This window comes from Dendrobium catenatum, unplaced genomic scaffold (genome assembly GCF_001605985.2).
Source record: "Dendrobium catenatum unplaced genomic scaffold, ASM160598v2 fragScaff_scaffold_273, whole genome shotgun sequence".
Lineage (NCBI taxonomy): Eukaryota > Viridiplantae > Streptophyta > Magnoliopsida > Asparagales > Orchidaceae > Dendrobium > Dendrobium catenatum.
This window is the reverse complement of record NW_021318735.1, coordinates 1,049,440-1,071,949: the sequence shown is the minus strand read 5'-3', so window position 1 is coordinate 1,071,949 and position 22,510 is coordinate 1,049,440. Positions and strand designations below refer to the sequence as shown.

General features: G+C 34.5%; 1 protein-coding gene across 6 annotated transcripts; it reads left to right on the top strand.

Moving 5' to 3' along the window:
* The first annotated feature begins 5,814 nt into the window (after positions 1–5,814).
* LOC110113493 (U11/U12 small nuclear ribonucleoprotein 65 kDa protein) lies at positions 5,815–22,510 on the top strand. Of its 6 annotated transcripts, none has more exons than XM_020846111.2 (14): positions 5,816–6,174; positions 8,103–8,174; positions 8,534–8,752; positions 12,719–12,800; positions 12,874–13,044; positions 13,118–13,279; positions 13,368–13,532; positions 13,760–13,847; positions 13,943–14,001; positions 15,284–15,349; positions 15,558–15,693; positions 15,780–15,866; positions 16,197–16,286; positions 22,343–22,510. In XM_020846111.2, the coding sequence occupies exons 1-11, from the start codon at positions 5,921–5,923 to the stop codon at positions 15,639–15,641; spliced, it is 1,422 nt and encodes a 473-aa protein (XP_020701770.1). In that variant the 5' UTR covers positions 5,816–5,920; the 3' UTR covers positions 15,642–15,693; positions 15,780–15,866; positions 16,197–16,286; positions 22,343–22,510. The 6 variants fall into 6 exon arrangements, with proteins under 6 accessions (XP_020701765.1, XP_020701770.1, XP_020701769.1 ...); XM_020846110.2 differs by having other exon boundaries at positions 15,771–15,866; XM_020846106.2 differs by lacking the exons at positions 15,284–15,349; positions 15,558–15,693; positions 15,780–15,866; positions 16,197–16,286 and adding exons at positions 18,715–18,780; positions 19,185–19,315; positions 19,402–19,489 and having other exon boundaries at positions 5,815–6,174.

Here is a 22,510-nt window from a genome sequence, read left to right as displayed (position 1 = left end):
AGAGTTTTAGTACAAAAATTTTATTTTTTTTACTATAACTCTGTTTGAAGAAGCAATAAAAAGGTTGTCTCAAACGAAGCCTAAATTAGGATCTCAACTTCTCATCATTCTTATTTGCATTCTTTATTTGTGTTTCTACCAGGTCCAATTGGTGCCTTACAAGCCCAATTTTCTCGATGAATCTGTCCTATGGGCTGAAAGCAGTGACTTGGGCGATGGATTTCGGTGCATAAGAATGGTCAACAACATTAGTTTAAATTTTGATGCATTCAATGGCGATGAGGATCACGGTGGAGTTCATGAAGGAACTGTAATTGTACTCTGGGAGTGGCTTAAGGGAAAGAATCAGAGGTGGAAGATTGCTCCTCACTAATGTAAGTACTTGAGTTGCTTCAGAGCTTTTATTTTATCTTAGTAGCAAGTTGAATGGTGACTTTTTATTTATTTATTTTGGTTTGTTCTGATTGCAGGAGTGTATTTGAAGGTGATTTTCTCACTGTCTGTCTTGAGGCTTTGTGTGTCCTTTTTTTTCAGTATTTGCAGAATAAGATGTGCAGTGGAGTTTGCTTCCCTGCGTTTGTATCTGGTGTGACTTTATGTTTGTTGAACAATATGCTTGTATAATAAAAATATTATTATGTTTTGGTTTGCAGAAAAAATGTTCACGAGTGCATTACACATATAGGAAAGGCGAGATGATGACTTTTTATTTGAAATCTTTGTTGAAGTGCCATTGATTTCAAAAAGTACATGCTTTTCATGTCTTTTGATGTTTTTATTTTAGTCTAATATGAACAAGAAATTGATAAATCATTTTAAAATTGTTTCTATCGGGGCGTAATTCTAAATAATTTTTTTGTAAGAGGGAAACTCTCACTCTAATTATTCTTTATACTGGGATCATTGGTATAAAGGTAAATGTTTTAATGAGATTGTAGCTATGGGTCCTTTCCTTTCTCTGTTTCCTGTTAATGAGAGCATTAAGTCTATTATTGTTAGGGGAAATTGGGCCATTCCTGATTTTCTCCCTACTGTTGTTCATGAGGCTTTCCAGGAAATTAATATTGACCCGGTTACTGATATTAACCTGTATTGGGGGAATGGTAAACAATGCAAGCACAAAGATTTTCGGGTTTTTTTCTATAAAGATTATGAGGAGGTAAATTGGTGGCAATTTGTATGGCACAAAAGAAATGTGATTAGGTACTCTTCTTTTTGTTGGATGGCCATTAAAGGTGGGCTTAAGACTGCTGACAATCTCATTAGAAAAGGCATAAATGTGGATCCCATTTGTGCTCTTTGCCACAATTATAATGAGTCGGCTTCTCACCTTTTTTTCGAATGTGACTACTGTTTCACTATTATTTCTTGCTTGATGAGGAAACTGGGCTTCTTGTTGTTGAGACCTAATCTTATGCAACTTTTTGAATATATTGCTGGGTCACAACATGGTGAAAAAGATTTTTACTATCTCCTGGTATGTTGTTTGGTATATCACATTTGGAGAGAAAGAAATGAGAGGAAATTTGGGACTTCTTCCATCTCGTCTACATCTTTAATTCATAGAATTAAAGGGGCTGTTTTGCCCAGAATTCTGCGCTGGAAAAGGAGGGAAATTTTATTGGATTGCTGTGATTTGTTGCACCTGAGTTTGCTGGTCTCTGATAGCTGTATTGCTGGATGTTTTGTGGGATCCGTCTGGAGATTCTCTTCTAATCTGGTTTTCCTGTGCTCTGATTCGTGCATTGGTGGCAGGTATGGGCGATGATGATGAATTGCCATCTTCCCCTTTGGATGGCAAGGATTCCTCTTGCGTATTTTTGCAACCAGGTTGTGTGGGTGGCAATTCCTGAGTCCAGGTTTGTTACCTGCCACCGGTTGGTCTCGTTTTTTTTCTTTCCAATTTTGAAGGCTTCTATGCTCTGGCCTTTCGTTTACTAGCATTCTGTCTGTTTTTTCAGCATTGGAATTTTTGTTTTTTGTTCCAATGCTGTCTTTTTGCCTTGGGTTTTTGTTTTTCCTTCAGCTTTTACATGTAACTAGTTTTTAGTTATAATGGAAAGGGCTTATTGCCCATAATTTTCCCAAAAAAAAAATTTATACAAGATGGTGGTGAGACTTGTAATGTTTTATGGTAGATAATGTTGGTCATTTAAAGAGAAGTATAAAATTAAATTAAGTGTTGTAGAGATGATGATGCTTTGGTGTTATGAGTGGCTTCATTGTAATAGATAGAATGTGAAATGAGTATATATGTGAAAAAGTTGGAGTGGCTTCAATGACAGATAAGATTAGAGAGATGGTTTGGTTACATAAAATGTTGGCATTTTGATGACTCGATTAGGAAAGTAGATGTATTAAATTTTGGTTTATATTATGAAATGTAGACCTATACCTAAAAAGTTTTTATTAGAAATGATATTTTTTTATTAGATTTAAATGAGAATTTGATTCTTGACATAACACAATGGAGAAAAATGATTTATATAGCCGGTTCCACATAGTGGGATAAAGATTTGATGTTGTTATTATTGTAGCGATTACAATGCCACCAGGAATTATTGATCATTTCTAGCTTAATTTTGCCTTATTATTTTTCTAATTTGTCATTAACTTAATCGACTAGTGATGCGCATTTTACAATATCTCATTTATTCTCTCTCTCCATCCATTCTCCATTCTTCTCGTGTCTGTAAGGTTTTATTTGGGATGGCTTTATTACTTCTTCTTAAAGTAGTTTTTTAGTACAAAAGTTTTTAATTTTTGTACTAGAAAGTTACTTTAAGAAGCAGGAAGAAAGTCGTCCCAAACTAAGCTCAAATGAGTGCATTTCATTTGAAGTGTAGATCAACTTGTATTAACTTTTTTTTTTCCTCTTAATTGAACACTCTTGTATTGAAAAAGAAGGCTGCATTTCTATTATTTTTAAGAAAAAATAAAAAATTGGTGTTATAGAACAAGAATTTGTCTAAAAAAATTATTTTGATGCTTTTAAAGCTATTTAGGACCTCTATTCCCAAGGTTGGATTATTTTCAAGTTTTAAATCGCACAAAAAATCTCTCAAAAGATGTGACACATACTTTCAGACTTCTGGAGTTTTGACGTTCGAAAATAGGGGGCAACTGATATATCATTAAAAAATTATCTTAATCGGACACGAATCTCGAGACAAAATCAAGTTGGAAATTTTCAAAATTAAATATGGGACCATTTGATCGCCAATGTTGGCAAACTTACAGTCAAACTGAACGTCTTAAAAATACAAACCCAATGATACCAAATTCGACTCAATCCAAGCTCAAACAAGTCCAAATCAAATACCCAAAGCACATTTGAAAGGTTTAAACCATAATTTGGATTACCAAACAGTTTCCAAATGTGACATGCTTGTAGTCGAATCGAGCGAATCGATTCGACGAATCCAACGAGCTCAAGATCGCCATATTCTGATATCATTAAGACATTTGAATATCAAGTAAATAGTCCACAATCATGAGAATCAATATCGACCATCCATTAAAACCACTCTCAACGCCCTTGATCTTTCCTTTATTTAATGACCATGCCACTCTTAGAAAATTATAAATAGAACTCTCATTCCTCATGGAAGGTGGAAGGAGGAAGGGGTACCGAGCAAGGAAGCAAGGAAAGATACCAAAATAAAGGGAGGAGAGGAATGAAGCGAAATTTGATATATCTCTTGCCATCGAGATCCTCCTCGACCACCGCTCGGACCTCTACCGGACCATCACTCATCATTGGACTTCCGTCAGACTTCTGCCCGACACAAGAATTTAGTCCATCGTCGGACTTCCATCAGTCACCGTCGGACTTCTGCCCAGCCACCGACTGATGCCAGACTTCTGTCTGACCACTAACTAACATTACACTTACACCCGACTTCCAATTATTGTTGGACATACACCAAACTACTAACTAATGTCAAACTTTTGCTCGGTCACCAACTGTCACTCAACTTCGGCCTTTCCGGCCACTGTCGTCCCTCAACTACAGTCCTTCCGACCTTCATCGTCATATTATAATATTTCTGACTAATGTCGTCTATCGACAACGGTCCTTCCAACCTCCGTTCTCAGAATACAATCTTGTAGACCTCCATCTCCATAATACAATTTTTATGACCACTATCGACTGTCAACTACAAACTTTCTATTGTCATAATATGGTCCTTTCAGCCTCTGTCACCAGATAACGGTCTTTCCGATCTCTGTCGCTAAACAACGGTCTTTCTAACCTCCGTTGCTCGTCGTCTTCGGTCCTTTCGACCTCCGTTGCCAGACAACAATCTTTCCGACCTCCATCACCCGCTGACTACGGTCATTCTGGCCTCCGTCGCCTATTGACTATGGTCATTCCGACCTCCATTGCCATACAATAGTCTTTTTTACCTCCATCGCCTGCCGACTACTGTCCTTTTGAATTTTGTAGCCCGCCAACTATAGTCCTGCTGACCAAATGAACATATCAATATTGATTCTTCCAATTTTCATCATATAATGCATTATATATGATGTATTTGATACATCAAGCCAAGGCTTTCCCTCTAATAAAGGGTCTCATTTATAATTTACTACAAGTACTAGTGGATTCATTCAAATTAGACTAGGCCTCGTGTGTTTTTCCCTTTCAGACTTTTCCACATGAAAAATTTGATGTTTTTTGTAAATGCTACACCCTCCATTTTTATCTGATTGTGTGCTGGATCTTCGTAGAAAGCTAAGACGTTAAACTATACATTTCTCTACCACTGTGAATATTTCAAGGCACAACCGTTCTTAAATATCATATTTTAAAATATATAATAGTCAGATGTAAAAAAAAAAAATTGCCACAAACTTTGTTTTAATATTCTTCATCTACTATTAAAGTAACTAAGTACTTATTTGGCCCTACAATGAACTTTTATTTGGTTCGGTGAACGTACGCTCCTCTACGTTCGGCCACCAACAGGGGCGGAACTATAATGTGCTTAGGGGGGGCAATTGCCCCCCCCCCCGACCCGACCCGCTTTTTTTTGGGTTCTAGCGCGTGCGTTTTTTTAATTCCTTGACGAGCCGAACAACATCCCATCACCTTTTGGATATATTTCAAATATCTAGCAAATACCGAGTTGTACCTAGTTTTTTCTACCAATACCGAGCAAATACCTAGCAATACCGAGCAAATCCCTAGCAATATCGAGCAAATCCTAAGCAAATATTGAGTTGTATCGAGTTATACCTAGTTTTTTCTAGCAAAACCGAGCAAATCCTTAGCAATACCGCGCAAATACTGAGTTGTACCGAGTTGTACCTAGTTTTTTCTAACAATACCGAGCAAATACCTAGCAATACCGAGCAGATCCTTAGCAATACCGAGCAAATTCTGAGCAAATACTGAGTTGTACCGAGTTGTACCTAGTTTTTTCTAGCAATACCGAGGAAATACCTAGCAATACCGAGCAAATCCGTAGCAATACCTAAGCAAATCCTGAGCAAATATCGAGTTGTACCGAGTTGTAGAAAAACTCGGTACAACTCGGTATTTGTATAATTTTGGTCTTCACAGAGCGGTATTTCTCGTTTTTGCAAAGCAATACCGAGCAAATACCGAGCAATACCGAGAAAATCGCGAACATAGCATTCCCGGGTTCCACTTCGGGTCAAGTCGTCGGGCCGCGCGGTAAAGAGTAAGAGCACGTGGCGATATATTATTGGCGGCCGAACGTACCTCTACGCCAGGTCAGAGGACGTAATAATTGTTCCCCTACAATAGTCGTGGGCCGTGTTTCTTATGAAGGATTGTCTTCAATGGGCCTACATTGCCACATTTCCTATGGACGTCTATCGAAATTCTTAGGGCTTCGTAGGCGAGTGAGCACGGGAAGAAGGCGAGGAAAAATTAGGAGTCGAGGTTGACATGGAGAGCTTCCCCGTCTACTTTCAGCAGGATTCTCCGCTTCTTTCGCAGTCGCAGATTCGGCAGCAGCAACTGCCGCCTCAGCCACAACCACCGCAGCCGCCGCCGACGATGTCCGATACAAAAGAAGCACCAGAGGGGACCGTAGCTACTCTTCTGGTTCGGCATTTACCGGAGGGAATCCCCGATGATATGCTCTCGCGCCTGTTCTCTCACTATGGAGCAGCCTCAGTTCGGCCTTGCGCAGGTGGGAGGTATGAACCTTTTCGTCAACTTTTTGTCCATCTTCTGCATCTCATTTTAATGAAATTATGTTTGCTGTAAGCCATGCCTACGAAGCTAATAGCTTTGCAGTTATGATACAATAATTTGAACCGATGTTTTGGTGTAGAACTTTGCAATTCTCTCAAATAAATCTACTCTCGAAATGGAGACAAGCCAACTAACTTCAATGGGCTATTTGGCTACAAGTAGAATTTGATGAATCCTATTCATTATTCAAGTAGGATTTACTAAAGCCTGATAGTAGAAATCGTTAGGATTGTTTGGCTGTCCAATTCTTAAATCCTGTGAAATCCGTTGGCTGTTTGGTTGAAGTTTGTAGGATCTATGGTTTTAAAAGAATTGAATATTTTTTATTTAAAATATTTCAAATTACGGAAAACTCCATGAATCATACTAATCTCTTAAACCAATGTGATTCATTTACAGTACTTAACACATAGATCTCATTCACAATGAGTAGCATAATCTATACAACATAATAATTACATGTACATAACAAGGAAAATCATATAAACATTTTGTATAGAAAGAAAGATAGTGAGACACAATGAAAGCACTGGGATAGGTATGATGAGGAAACTCGTGAGGGGAAAAGGGCGAGAAGGAAAGTGCAGCCCGCCAAGAGGGAGCATGCTAATGGAGATAATATTGCTCATATCCTTTAAATTATAGTTTTACTGAGATTTGATGATTGTGTTTGAACCAAGATTTAATAAATCCAATAAAGGCTTCGTTTGGGATTGTTTTTTTATTGCTTCTTAAAGTAGCATTTTAGTACAAAAATTTTAATTTTTGCTCTAGAAAGCTACTTTAAGAAGCAGGAAAAAAGTTGTCCCAAACGAAGTCTAAATCATTGGTTTATTTTGCTGCTGCTTTTTGAGATATTTATAAACCATGTAAAAAGCTTTAGCCCAAGTATTGCCTAAATCTCATTTAAAAGGGGCAACCAAAGAACTCCTGAGGATTCTTATAATAATATATTTTGGGGTTGTTTGGTTGTCAGTTTCAAGTCGGATTTAGGGTGGATTTAGCCTAATTCTCTCAAACAATTTATAAGGGCTTTCTAAATCCTGCCAAAAGTAAATCTTATATTTAACAAAATTTGATAAATTTTGGCTTAAATGCTGGATTTATCAAATCCTGGTAAATCTAAGATTTCAGGAGTTTATTTCAACATGATTTACTAAATCTCTTTACATTCTGAAATCTTTCAATCTACAACCAACCAATCTAGATATTTTATTTGACTTAAGAATAGGGCACTCCAATAGTTATACCGCTAGAATGGGCTAACTTGTATTAAATTATAAATGAATATACTTTTTCAATTCCAGATTTATTAAATCATGCTTTCAATTAAGCTAAATTAGAGATGTTTTAAGGATTTTCATATTTGGATTAAACACATTATATGTAAAATACCTTGTCTTAGACAAAAACCATTAATTTGATAAATGACTTTAATATCTTTTATTTGAATAATAAATCTTGTATCTGATAAAAGCTTATATAGAGGTAAAAATAATTATATTTTTTTAACCTTTATATCTAGCTTAAAACTGTTCAAATAAATTGTCTTTTTTATGATAAGATAGCTTGCCTTTGGGATGAGAATTTTATATCTATAAAAATAGTCCAAAAAAGATTCTTCCATTTTTTTAGAGTGTTCATTAATGCTTTTGATGTCGTCATTCTAAATGTGGATCTATTTGGGTGTGTAACAGTACTCTTTTGAGTAATGAGGTTGTTTTTAGGATTGAGAATGGTGTCTCGTTGTTTTAAGTTTTGAAATTTGAACTAATCTTATGTTAAACTGATTGCTTGTTATCCTTATTACTCTCTGTACAAGCCTTTATTATTAGGCACTTATGCTTTTGCTTTCTATTTTTTATGGTAGTTTACGAAATTGTGCCTTCGTGGATTTTAAAGATGAAGCTTTAGCATCTCAGGCGCATTTGCAGCTTAACCGGTACGTCTCTTGAATTTGATCATTTCACTTTGGCCAAAGTTATTTTTTTATTTTCAAGGGCCTTGTAACTAGTTGCACGCAATGATAAAATAAAACATATTTTGTGGCCACATTTTGATTCTTTCATTGTTATTATCATTTTTTTTACTGATGTATTGATTGGTAATTCATTATTTTCCTGAATCTCGTCTGCCTTAAAATCAGTTTTCTGAAAATCTATCTATATTTTCTTTTCATCATTAATTTTATCCAAAATGTTTGTGGACTATTTACATATGTGCTTCATTTTACCTGCGAACACCGTACATCAATTATTTGGTATTTAATTCCTCACAATTTGTTACTTGGTAATATCTCAGATTGAGATTTCTAGGAAAGGTGCTGACAGTTGATCGTGCTGATAAGGCTACTTCAAAAAACATGAACCCCAAAAGTGTAGGACTGTCTTTGAAGGATGCTTCTGGTACATCCATGCTAACAACTAAAGATGCTTTTGTTCATCCCAAAAGCATGAAATTTGGTGGTGAGCCAATAGCTCCAAGACTTGGTGTTGATTACCCCTTCCCTCCACATCTCGAGTATGTTCTCATGTTTTTCTACCACCATGTATGCCTGTGTCCTTTGATATCATTGTTTTTCCTGCTTGATTTCTATTTTTTCAGTATAATATCTGGTGCCATGATAAGCTACTCATTTTTGCCTAAGATTATAATGTTTTTCTATGGTATAACTTTTTTGTTTTATAAATATAAAGCAAACTGGAAGATGACAATATTACTTTGGATATGCATGTTGATCTTTGTTTGCATTTCATGACCGATTAGAGTAAGGGTGACAAAGACAATGATTGAGTATTGTGACTGAAGCCAATCAAACATTGTCCACTCATAAAATGAACTACTTCGACATTTCCAGGGCGTTGAAAATACTAAGGAAAGTACCTTACCTCTCATGATCGAATGCAAGGAAATGATGGACTACGGACTTGATGTTGTCTAAAAGTTGTCCGAATTTTGCCCGTTTGCAAAAAAGTCTGTGTTGACGTGTTGGAAATGTCGAATTTAACCCAAAAAAGCATCTCGCGCACACTATGAGTAAGCACTGTGAAAATATTGGAATACTGACATGACATCTCAAGAAAACTGCTTATTTAGAAAACAAATTGCATCAACATGTCTGAAACATGGAAATTACCTGAAAATGTCATTCATGTCGTTTGAGTAGCCACATAAAGGCAAAAAATAACACGTAATTTTGAGATAAAATTTGCTTGCATGCAAGACAACAATACGCAATTTTGGGACACACAAGCGACAAGAAATTTGTTAGAGAAAATTAAAATATACATGCATATGCGTGTGTGTATAGTTAGTTATTTGAAAAAAAAAAATCAAATCGCTTCAAATTCCTTCCAAACTTTCAGATTTCTCGCTCATTGTATATGCTCGTTTATTCGGCATGCAGTTTCTTCTCATCCCATTCACACCAATTTCAAAAAATTAAAAAAAAAAACATGACTAGTATCTCAAGATTCGCTATACCATTTGGTCTCTTGCATCTTCTGAATCCCAAGCCTCTCCTCTTCTCCCTCACACAAGGCTATAGTTGCTTCCAGCATTCCCAACACCACTTTGGCCAACTACCACCTACCTCCTTCATCACACAAGCTAAACCCACTTATACCAACTCTATCCTACCTTCTCTCTTCTTTAAAACCCCAAATCCACTGCACCTTTTATGCTCTATCCCCACCAGCTCCACCTCCTCCTCTTCCTCTTTGTTGCACGACACCCAGGCTAAGCCCAAAGATCTTTAAAACTCTCTCTTCTATCATGTTTTTCTAATTCAAAGTTATCTCCAGGAACTCTAATCCCAACACCCTTCCAACTCATGAGAAAATTTCCAAATATCCCTGAATTAGTCACCACTTCCAAGGGCTCTAAGAGGAATCACTTTCATTTTTCACCATCATTGTTTACTTCGACTTCTGAATTTGGTGGCTTTAAGAAGATACTCTTTAAAGTCTACAACATCATCATCCATCCCATCTCAGGTGAGAAGACCCGAGTGTTGCATTTTTATTTCTATTTTTTCTCTTCCCATTTGTTGTAGAAAAGTTACTCTTATCTTCTCTAGTGCAACCTCTCCTTATATCTTCTCTTATATCCCTTCTTCCTTATATCTTCTCTTATATCCCTTCTTGGCATTCTGGAAAGCTCTCTATGCACCATAAAGTTTTTTAACATAATTTATTTGATGATATAGTGGATATTTTTTCTTATTCACACTAGCAGTAGATGTAGGTATGTGTACCAAATCATTATAATCTCTATTATTTTATTTTCTATAATATTCTCTCTCTGCCTCATCATGTAGTAGATTTATCACAATACTTCCTCCTTTGTTTCTATGTAACCCCTCCCAAACATGTCTTTCTCCATCAACAATTTTTTGACATTGTTAAGTGCCTCATTCTATCCATCAATTTTAAAGATAGTACTCATTAATGGTTTAATTCTCTTCTTGTAAATGACGTTCACTTATTCAAGAACATTTTACTAGGGCCACTCATGAGATTACATATAGCAATAAGCCTTTCGCCTTGTTTTTTTTTTTTTTGTCCTATTGCCTAGTAATTTTCAAGTTCTCTATTTCCAATAACCCTTTTGTGACTATGGAGGAGCTATTTAAAGGCACCTAGTTTGTGAGTGTGAGTTTTACTCCTAAGAATGCCCCAATGTTATTGACATGGTCCCAACAGGTGTTGGAGCTAGTGGGAGGAGTCAAGACAGATGTTGAGTCCATTCATAATGAGTTTTGAAGTTAGCAAAACAAATGTGTAGTTGGTGTTGGGTGATAGGCCGATAGGTATTGGGCGCATGTTTGCCAATAGGTTGATGACGATGGGGATCAAAAACAATGGGTCCATAGATGGAGGACAACACACTACTTGTTGGGATAAATTTCCTAGCATCTTAATTTAGACATAAAGGCCCCATCTTGAAGAGTATTTCAAGGTTGTTCTAGGGGTTGTTGATCATTCATTAATGTTTTATGATGATAAGATGGGAACGGGTATTTGGTGGAGAACACAACAACAATTGAAAAAGGCTCACACGAGAGAAGAGTGGGGAGGAGAAAAAGACTTGTACATCATACAGCGTAATGATCGTAGTGTTTAAAAACTTTGAGTGGCTTTGCTTGGGAGCAAGGTCAAAGACATTGGATAGGAAGCTAATGAGTCTTTGATAACAAGTGTGCATTGGTGCTATCGACACATGCAGCCGTTGCATGCGTTGGACGAATTTGGGTGGTAGGATGCGTAGTTGAATGGAACAAGTCAACAATACTCGAAGACGGTGAAAGTGAAGATTTTGAGGTGATATATCAGTTAGTGAAAGGATGATAATGAGTTGGAGGATAATGGGTCAAAGGATGTGCAAGATAGGTGTGTGTTGATGATTCATATGTGTGTTGACAAGCCATGTCCGTGTCGACATGTTGAGTAATAACTTAGTGGGCCACTAAATTGATGATTGGTCTCAAATGGTTGGAGGGCCGAAATGTGTCGGGTGGTCAAATGAACCACACATGCCATATGATCTTATTGATGGATAAGATATTTTGGTCGTTGGGTTACCATAGTGGGGTAAATTATGATGGGAGAGGATTTATGTTTTGGAGTATCAGATAGATCTAGATCATCAAAACAACCTGGAATATATAGAGCTAACCCTTAGTGGATCTAAAAAGAAGTCGATAGTGCTGCTTGAGGCATAGAACCTATTCTTCGTAAGCCAATTTGAACAAGTTTTATCCATGTTAAGTTAGGTTCACCATTTTTTGCTTCCTAATTTATTATGCTATTTTTATCTAGTTGTCTTAATGGTATATTTTCTGCACTTTGTTGTGCATGCCGCCCTAAATTTGTCATTTAATTTCAATTTATTTTTTTTAATAGAGACAACTCCAAGTATTCCTTTCATATAGTTATTCTTTAATTTATCCTTTTTAATTTTGTCACACATTCATCTTAAACATTTATTATTCTGGCACGATCAACTTCGATATCAATACCTTTTTATATTTAATGAAATGTTTGGATTAGGTTTACTAATTAATCATATCATGCTCGTTACTTCTTTTATAACTTGAAAATTTTAAGATATAGTAATGTGATGCACATTAGGTCTATTGCACATGCATATATTTGCCGTAGAATGTTCCTGTATCATTTTCATTAAGGATTTGCTATATATGCAGGATTTTTCCAAGCCATGGAGGTAGCTGCTTTTTGTTTTTGTATCCTATGCAGTTTATCTTCCACACCCAACTTTCATCAACCATAAGTAGCTTGATATATTTCTGTGTTGTTATTGCTATTTTTTTTGTTTTAATTCTTAGGCTTTTTTTACAATTGGTTGCATGTTATTCAATAAACTCTCAGAGTGGATTGTTATAAAAGCTGACAATCAATTGCACCCTTCAATAAGATATATTTATTTGTTTTATTTGGAATACCTTGTTCTTCCTCTCCTATATAGGTATGCATATCCCCCACCAGACGGAAATATACTGACCAATATTGTCAATGCCCTCATTGCTGTCCCCCATTTTTATACGCAGGTTTGAAGTCTTTTCAACCAATACAGAAATTTATTCATCTTTAACACAATTAAGGAACTTTTCTCATTTGCAGGTTTTGCACTTGATGAACAAAATGAATCTTCCTGCTCCATTTCGTATGGCACTTCCTACCCCACCCTTACCTCCTCCAGTACCTGCTCCGCCGCCTCCACCACCCCCATTTACACCAAAGCCTCAATCGGTTGATCTCTCAAGCAGTGAATCTGAATTGGAGTCATCAGAGGTATTTTCTCGTGTGTTTGATACGCATCATTGTTTATCCTTTACGAGGTATTTTTCTGTGTGCTTTTTGCTAGGAGGATGCTGATGATGGCCATGCTCATAAACGGGCTAAAAGGGAGGCCATTGTTGGCCCTGCAGTTGATAAATGTGTAGAACATGTATCTGTAGGACTGAAACCTGCTGCATTGGTTCCAAAAGAAGTTCCAGTGATAAAGAAGAAAAACCCAGTGCTACAGGTTGGACTATAATCCATACAATATCTTAAATTTGGATGCTTTTATCGTGATATTTTGTTAAACTTTTTTGTGCTTGATTTTCCTGCAGATAAAGATCACTGCTAAGCCAGCACAAAAGGATATAGCCGAAGATGACGTCAGGTTCAGTGAACCTACAGAGACTTCAAATGCAGGAAAATCCTATTTAACCGCAGAGGAAATAGGCAGAGGGAAGATTCCACCGGAGGAAATACTATCACTTCCTATGTTCAAGGCATGGAAAGTTTTTTGAATTTCTAGAAGCTTCTTCACTTATAAAATTAAACAGAAAGTCAGATAAAATTTCTGCAAAATTTTTTTCTACATAGGTTTACTTTTTTATGTGTGGATGTCCTCCCCTGGCTATATATATATATATATATTAACCAGTATCATTATACTTGATCTAAGTTATGAGTAACTTGTATCATATTTAATATACTGTAAACCCTGCTTTTGTAGAACTACGCCACTGGGAACCCTGCCACTGTCCTTTACATCAAGAACTTGGCAAAAGATGTGGTGGTCGATGATTTCTACTTCATATTTGGTATGTTAGATGTCAGAAAAGCACTTTAAAAAACTGAAGTTCTATCATCATTTCAGCACATTTGTCAAGCATACGTGCATTTATTGTACTTGCAGGTTCACTTTTTGAAAGTGTAGAGGCTACCAAGTCTAATCTTAACATCAAGCTGATGCAGGTCTGATTTTTAGATTGATCTTATCCAATTTATTTCAAATTGCACATGATTCAATATGAAACAACATTACAAATACCTTTTATACCATACAAACTCTCATTTACATTTTTGAGTCAGCTCTACATTTTACTACTAAGCATTAGAAATATCTGAACTTCCTGTAATGACATTTATGATTCTACCTCTTGAACAGTATGAATGTATGATTAAATTAAAGTAGGGCAACATGAAGTTGTTTTTGTATGTGCTCATTTTAAAACAGATAGTATCATAAGGATGTATTTACCTTACGGAAATTAATATCTGCTATACGATAAGCATAAATATTCTATAGAGGAAGATAATTTTTGTAAAATTGCAACCAAGATTGTTATACTATATGAATCTCAAGTGTTATGCAACAAAAAATCTCTAAGCATAGTTGAGTGGCAAAAAAATATAAAGATCAATGTGTGGTTAAATTAGAATGATAGATTTAGAAAATATTATATTAGAAAGGTGAGATTGCATCTACTCAAGATAATGTAATGTTAATTAAAGTGTTTGGATATGTAAAAAAGATTTCAAATTTTACACCAATAAAGCAAGTGTATAAATCAATGTGTAATGATTTGTAAGCTGAAGCGGAAGATATGAGTTAACATGGTTAGTTGTACAAATTGTTTTGCATGAAGAAGTTGACGCATGATTTAACACATGATAGGAATGAATGGAGAATCTGATTCAAAAAGACAATCCATATTTAGGATAAGGCTAAAGTTGATGATCATATGAGAATTTAAGCAAGCTTTGTATTGTTTGATAAATAACTCTGAAGATTATGCTGCAAAGAATCTAAGATGTTTGCAGTGATATACTGTCAGTAACAACTAACAATGAACCGGCTCTGTTATTAAAAGAATAGGAAACGTTCATTTTTTCAACTAGGATATATTCATTTGACAATTAGGTAACAAAAAAGTTTGATAAATGAAAATAAGAATGTTTCAAACTAGGTGGTGGAAAACAAGTTAAGATATGAACGAGAATGTAGATGGATGTTTTTCAAACAAGGATGGCGTTAAAAAATATTATTGATGGATGTGAGATAAGAGATTATCATGGCAAACATTGGATAAGAGAATATTATAACGAGTTAAAGGTAATTTATGAAAAAACAATTGTATTAACTATGATATATGGATGACAATATGACAATAAAAAAACCATGTATCATGTTGTTGAATAAATCAAAAGAAGAATGATTTATCTGAACTTTGATTTACTTATTTTCATTTTTCAGGAGGGTCGAATGAGGGGTCAAGCTTTTGTGACATTTCCAACTATTGATCTTGCACAGTGTGCCTTGGTATGTTTTCATGTTGATTGAACTCATAATATGCCTTTTGTTTTTGTTTGATAAAATAGGCATATCTCATTCTTTCTTGCTTAAACTGGTGTTAAGAAGAAATTAGAGAACACATGGAGAGGATTGCAATTTTTTTTTTGTAGTTTCGTGAAGAATAAGTTAGGTTGTTGAACTCAAATTGATGTTTTTTTTTTTAATATCCTTGCAGAATTTAGTGAATGGATATCTGTTTAAAGGCAAACCAATTATTATCCAGTTTGGCCGAAGTCCTGTCAAAACAAGCTTAGATTGAATTGTCTGCAAATGGTGGCATACTGGCATATTAACATTGTTTGTGCGCTCAGGTGTTATTACTTTAACCGAATAATTACTAACCTTTCATATTATTAAAAACATGAAGTTCTACCCCTAACTTTTTCAGCCACATCAGAAATTTGATTTTGGAGAAGTATGGCAAACATTTTTGGAAGGACACACCAAAGATGGAAGTTTTCAATGTCTGCGTGCTTGATCAAAGGTAGGTATATGTTAATTTATCTTTCATATATTTATGATAAAAGTCCCTATCTAATTCCTGTTGGTTGAACATGTCGCCTTGTATAATTTCTCTTATTATCACTCAGTTGTTTTTAAATCTTTTACAACTTGCTTTTGCCACAGTTCTTTCAAAATTATTTTCTTACAATTGTGAAAAGATTACAAGGTTATCCTTGACATTTTATTTTCAGAAAGTTAGAAATGTAAGTTTCTAAAAAAGATAAAAGGGGAGTTGCTTGTAATTAACTGAAGTGAATTTGAGGAGTTATCTTCTAATGGATTAAAATTTTGGGACTTTGAGAAATGGCAGGTAAAGATTTGTTGAACGTTAAATAGTTTTGGATGTGTAGCTGTACCATGTGGAAATGTTGTCTTGTACATATACATGTATTTATGAAAGGTTAGCATATTGCCTTCTTGACTTTTCAATTAATTTTTTATTCACTTTTATCCTTACTTTTGGAATTACATCCACATTTCTTCGAGACTAGTCATAGAGAGTTTAAATGTTATTCTTTTAATAAATTAAAATAACATCTTAATGTTCTTCCAAGTGATTGGATTAGAAACTCTTGTGCATCAGCGCTTCATCAATCATAAAAATTATCATGATTGTATGATAACTGTTATCCAAATATTCTTTTGGTCCAATTTTTTTAATCATTTCCTGTTTGTTTTATTTTAGCACTGCCATTATTAGGTTCAATTCTTGGGTGAGGAAATTGGAGAGTTGCGTTAGCTAGTTGACAACTAACATAAAATTTATCAAATAATCATGACATGAATCCTGTTTGTTTTAATCCATATTATTATTATATCTTCTAGCACGCATTATATTTGATAAAACTTTTTAAATCTATTTTTTAGCATCTTATTTTCAATAAATTATTATACGGACATTGGCTCTTCAATAGAATATTTTTAAATTCTATATCTTATTTTGAACATGACGATCTACATTCTCATATATGATGCACCAAGACTTCTCCTTAAGGAGATATTCAGGGTTCAATATATGTCGAAAACTAACACACATTGGACAAGCAAAGATACAATTGATCCTCAATTCGAGAGGAGGATCGATCTCTCCCAAATCTCTAGGCGCCGCTAGAGCCCAAAGAAAACCTAGATCTAAGAGATCTCAAATTTCAGCCAAATTCAAGATATTCAAACCCTAGGAAAACCATCTATTTAATGGTACAAATCAAAAGGAATTCCCTAAACAGTCCCTACATTCAAGTTTCTCTCTTAAACCTCCAAAAAATCCTTCCTAAAACACTCCCGTGGAGCTTGCGTGCGTGCGGCTGACGGAAGAGGCGGAGACGTTCGCTCCTTCTCCGCCTGGACCGGTCCATTGGACCGGTCTAACATGTATTTACCTTACGGAAATTAATATTTATAATATAAAACTTTTGATCCGCTATATGATAAGCATAAATATTCTATAGAGGAAGATAAATTTTGTAAAATTGTAACCAGATTGTTATACTATATGAATCTCAAGTGTTATGCAACAAAAAAATCTCTAAGCATAGTTGAGTGGCAATATATATATATATATTAGAAAGGTGAGCTTGCATCTACTCAAGATAATGTAATGTTAATAAAAGTGTTTGGATATGTAAACAAGATTTCAAATTATACACCAATGAAGCAAGTGTATAAATCAATGTGTAATGATTTGTAAGCTGAAGCGGAAGATATGAGTTAATACGGTTAGTTGTACAAATTGTTTTGCATGAAGGAGTTGACGCATGATATAACACATGATAGGAATGAATGGGGAATCTGATTCATAAAGACAACCCATAGTTAGGATAAGGCTAAAGATGATGATCATATGAGAATTTAAGCAAGCTTCTGATACGAAATACTTGTAGATCTCAAGTATTTTCTATCAATATTCGAAAAACAACGAGCTTCTACACACAAAAAAAAAAAAACCACGAAAACAGTAGATATTTGTATTATTTGATGAAAGGGAAACGGAAAATAGCAAGATACAATTGATCCTCTATTCGAGAGGAGGATCGTTCTTTCCCAAATCTCTAGACGTCGCTAGAGCCCAAAAGAAACCTAATTCTAAGATATCTCAAATTTCAACCAAATTCAAGATGCCCTAACCCTAGGAAAACAAAATATTTAATGCATCCAAATCAAAAGGAAATCTCTAAACAGTCCCTACATTCCCTCCTAAACTTTCTCAAAATTCCTTCCTAAAACGGCTCCCGTTGGCCTGCGGCTCATGCGCCTTGTACAGGAGGCAAAACTTCTCCACCCTTTGCGCACGGTTCGGTCCCGTCGGACCTGTTGGACCGGTCTAACAGCTTCCTATTTTTTGATAAATAACTCTGAAGATTATGCTGCAAAGAATCTAAGATGTTTAAGGCTAAAGTGATATAATGTTAGTAACAACTAACAATGAACCGGCTCTGTTATTAAAAGAATAGGAAGCGTTCATTTTTTTCAACTATGATATATGGATTTGACAATTAGGCAACAAAAAAGTTAGATAAATGAAAGAAGAATGCTTCAAACTAGGTGGTGGAAAACAAGTTAAGATATGAACGAGAATGTAGAGGGATGTGTTTCAAACAAGGATGGCGTTAAAAAGTATTATAGATGGATGTGACATAAGAAATTATCATTGCAAACATTGAATAAGAGAATATTATAACCAGTTAAAGGTAATTTATGAAAAAACAATTGTATTAACTATGATATATGGAGGACAATATGACAATAAAAAGCAATGTATCATGTTGTTGAATAAATCAAAAGAAGAATGTTTTATCTGAACTTTTGATTTACTTATTTTCATTTTTCAGGAGGGTCGAATGAGGGGTCAAGCTTTTGTGACATTTCCAACTATTGATCTTGCACATCGTGCCTTGGTATGTTTTCATGTTGATTGAACTCATAATATGCCTTTTGTTTTTGTTTGATTAAATTGGCTTTGTCATTGGTTCTTGCGGAAAATATGATGTGTTGCAACTTGCGCTAGTCCCATGCATTGAAATAGCTTCGCAACCTCAATCTTTTAAATGTTAGTGCGTGCACAAGAGTATACTTTGCCTTGACAGCTTAATATGGATGGTCGACCTGTATCAGAACAAAATGAATTACAAGCAGTGTTTGCCTTATCTTAATAATGCTCTAGCTGATCTCATTCTTTCTTGCTTAAACTGGTTTTAAGAAGTAATTAGAGAACGCATGGAGAGCATTTGCAAAAATTTTTGTAGTTTCGTGCGGAACTAGTTGTTGAACTCAAATTGATGTTTTTTTCATATCCTTGCAGAATTTAGTGAATGGATATCTGTTTAAAGGCAAACCAATTATTATCCAGTTTGGCCGAAGTGCTTCTGTCAAAACAAACTTAGATTGAATTGTCTGCAAATGGTGACATCTTAACATTGTTTGTGCGCTCAGGTGTTATTACTTTAACCGTATAATTACTAACTTCTCATATTATTAAAGACATGAAGTTCTACCCCTAACTTTTTCAGTCACATCAGAAATTTCATTTTGGAGAAGTATGGCAAACATTTTTGGAAGGACATCACCAAAGATGGAAGTTTCCAATGCCTGCATGCTTGATCAAAGGTAGGAATATGTTAATTTATCTTTCCTTTACTCATGATGAAAGTCCCTATCTAATTCCTGTTGGTTGATCATGTCGCCTTGTATAATTTCTCGTATTATCACTCAGTTGTTTTTAAATCTTTTACAACTTGCTGTTGCCACAGTTCTTTCAAAATTCTTTTCTTACAATTGTGAAAAGATGACAAGGTTATCCTTGACATTTTATTTTCTGTAAGTTAGAAATGTAAGTTTCTAAAAAAGATAAAGGGGAGTTGCTTGTAATTAACTGAAGTGAATTCGAGGAGTTATCTTCTAATGGATTAAAATTTAGGGACTTTGAGAAATGGCAGGTAAAAATTTGTTGAACGTTAAATAGTTTTGGATGTGTAGCTGTACCATGTGGAAATGTTGTCTTGTTACATATACATGTATTTATGATGAAGGTTAGCATATTGCCTTCTTAACTTTTCAATTAATTTTTTATTCACTTTTAGCCTTACTTTTGGAATTACATCCACATTTCTTCGAGACTAGTCATAGAGAGTTCAAATGTTATTCTTTTAATAAATTAAAATAACATCTTAATGTTCTTCCAAGTGATTGGATTAGAAACTCTTTTGCATCAGCGCTTCATCAATCTTAAAAATTATCATGATTGTATGATAACTGTTATCAAAATATTCTTTTGGTCCAATTTTTTTAATCATTTTCTGTTTGTTTTATTTTAACACTGCCATTATTAGTTCCAAGTCTTGGGTGAGGAAGTAGAGAGTTGCGTTAGGTAGCTGACAACTAACATAAAATTTATCAAATAATCATAACATGAATCCTATTTGTTTTAATCCATATTATTATTGTATCTTCTCTATCAAACATTATATTTAATAAAACTTTCTAAATCTATTTTTCACCATCTTATTTTCAATAAGTTATTATGCATACATTGTCTCTTCAATTTAATATTTTTAAATTCTATCTTATTTTCAACATAACGATCTACATTCTCATCTATGATTCACCCATTCTCATCTATGATTCACCCAGACTTCTCCTTGAGGAGGTATTCAGGGTTCAATATATGTTGAAAACTAAAACACATTCGACATGCCTCTATCACATGGTTAAGATGTATCCGATTAAAATAATACTTATAAAAAATCAAGCCTGCATATCCTAAATATTTTATGAAAAAATTATGTTTGAATATAACTTTTCTATTTTAATTTTTATTTATTAAAACGAATTAAATTTCTTATTTATTTCCAGAGCACTAAATCAATTTCTCGCACGTAATACCTATCCCTTGAACCTTTTCATTTTTATTTCTCTCTAGCAGGTCACAACGACAATGGTGTTTCATCGAGGCCTAACAATGTCTCAACATTGACGTCTAAAACCACCTTGAAATCAACATTCAATGTTGTCTTACGTTGCAATTTCTCCATCCATAATCACACCCATGTGTCGTCTCGACATATCATCTTTGTCCAACGTCATATCAACATTGACGGCTGATGCCATGTCGACAAGGACATCCAATTTGTAATGCATGACATTGACACTCGAGTCTTGACAACGTTAGATATTCCCCTCTCGACGCATGACATCGATTTCAGATTCTCAACATTATAATAATAGTTATTTTAAACATAAATTCTAGTTAAATTGATTTATCATTTCTTTATTATTCTTAATATTATGCTTATTTAATTTTCGTGTATTATTTTTAAGATATAAAATTATATTGTCATCTTCAACTCATATTCGTATCTTATATTTTCAATAATTGACATGTCATATTCTATGTTTATGTTGTGTCGTGTACATGTCCTGTTTGTATCTCATTCTTATAATAACTTACTTTCCGCTAACTACTTTGAAACATTCTTTTTTTTATCATGATAAAATGGTAGAAAGAAGATATTGTTTTTAACAATTTTCTACTGTTCATGAATATGGATGGTTTCTTTATTATCCAGGCGTCAAATGAAGCACTGAGGTTTACTTACTCGCAGAAGTTTTTTGTTTAGCTTCTCTCTTAAAATTACTTGTATAACGCTAGTGTTTTTAACGGGAAAAAAACCTAAAGATGCTTGTGATTGTCTGGAGAAAGCCCGAAATGATTTTTTTTGGCAAAAGTAAATATTAAAAAATCATCAAAACAGTAAGCATCAAACTTAATGCTTTTTTAAACCAATATATTTGTGAATCAGACACATTACCCTCTCTAGTTTTGATTGAACTATTTGCTTTATCTATGTCCTGTGGATTTCCATTATTTATATACAGTACCGCTGCTTTAGATGATTTGGTCACATAAAACAACGGCCTTTCGATAACTGGATAGGAAATTAGAAGTATTAAATTTGACTTACGTTAAGAAAGGTAGAGGTAGACCTAAAAAGACTTGGTTAGAAAATATTAGAAATGATTTTTTTTATTAGATTTAAACGAGAATTTGACTTTTAACAGGACCTAATGGAGAAAAAGTATTCATGTAACCGACCCCACTTAGTGGGACAAAGGTTTGATGTTGTTGTATATACAGTACAACTGCTGTGCATAATTTTTTTTAATCATTTTTTTATGTTAATCTTCCCTACGATCTACAAAATAAATGAAATTTACATTTTCCTACGATATTACTGTCCTTTGAACTCCATTTCCAAACATAAAATTCATGAATCACTTAATGAAGTGCCTTTTTTTATTTATAATGGGGTATGTTTGATCCGAATGAGAAAACAAACTGGTGTTTGTAAAATAAGCTTTGGCCTTGGACTCTTTTTTTGCCAAGGATTTGCCCTATTTTTGGTTATATTTCACCTAATGTTCTCATAACCCTATTGTTCTTATTACTCTGTTCTTGATCAGGAAAAGCAAACATGATGAGTTCTACTTCTTGTTTGGTTTCATAAAACTGCTAAAGCTGCCATTGATCTCTCTTAGAGCTAAAGGCATAGGAAATTGTACTGATGATGAGGATTGAGGAAGAAGCCATTTTTCTATTTGTGCTCACTTTCTATAAGAAAATCTGCATTG

Coding starts and splice junctions, on each gene's coding strand:
- LOC110113493 (XM_020846106.2), top strand. CDS start 5,921: ATGGAGAGCTTCCCCGTCTACTTTCAGCAGGATTCTCCGCTTCTTTCG. Junction 8,753..12,718: donor CCCTTCCCTCCACATCTCGA/GTATGTTCTCAT, acceptor TCTCCTATATAG/GTATGCATATCCCCCACCAG. Junction 18,781..19,184: donor ATCTTGCACATCGTGCCTTG/GTATGTTTTCAT, acceptor ATATCCTTGCAG/AATTTAGTGAATGGATATCT.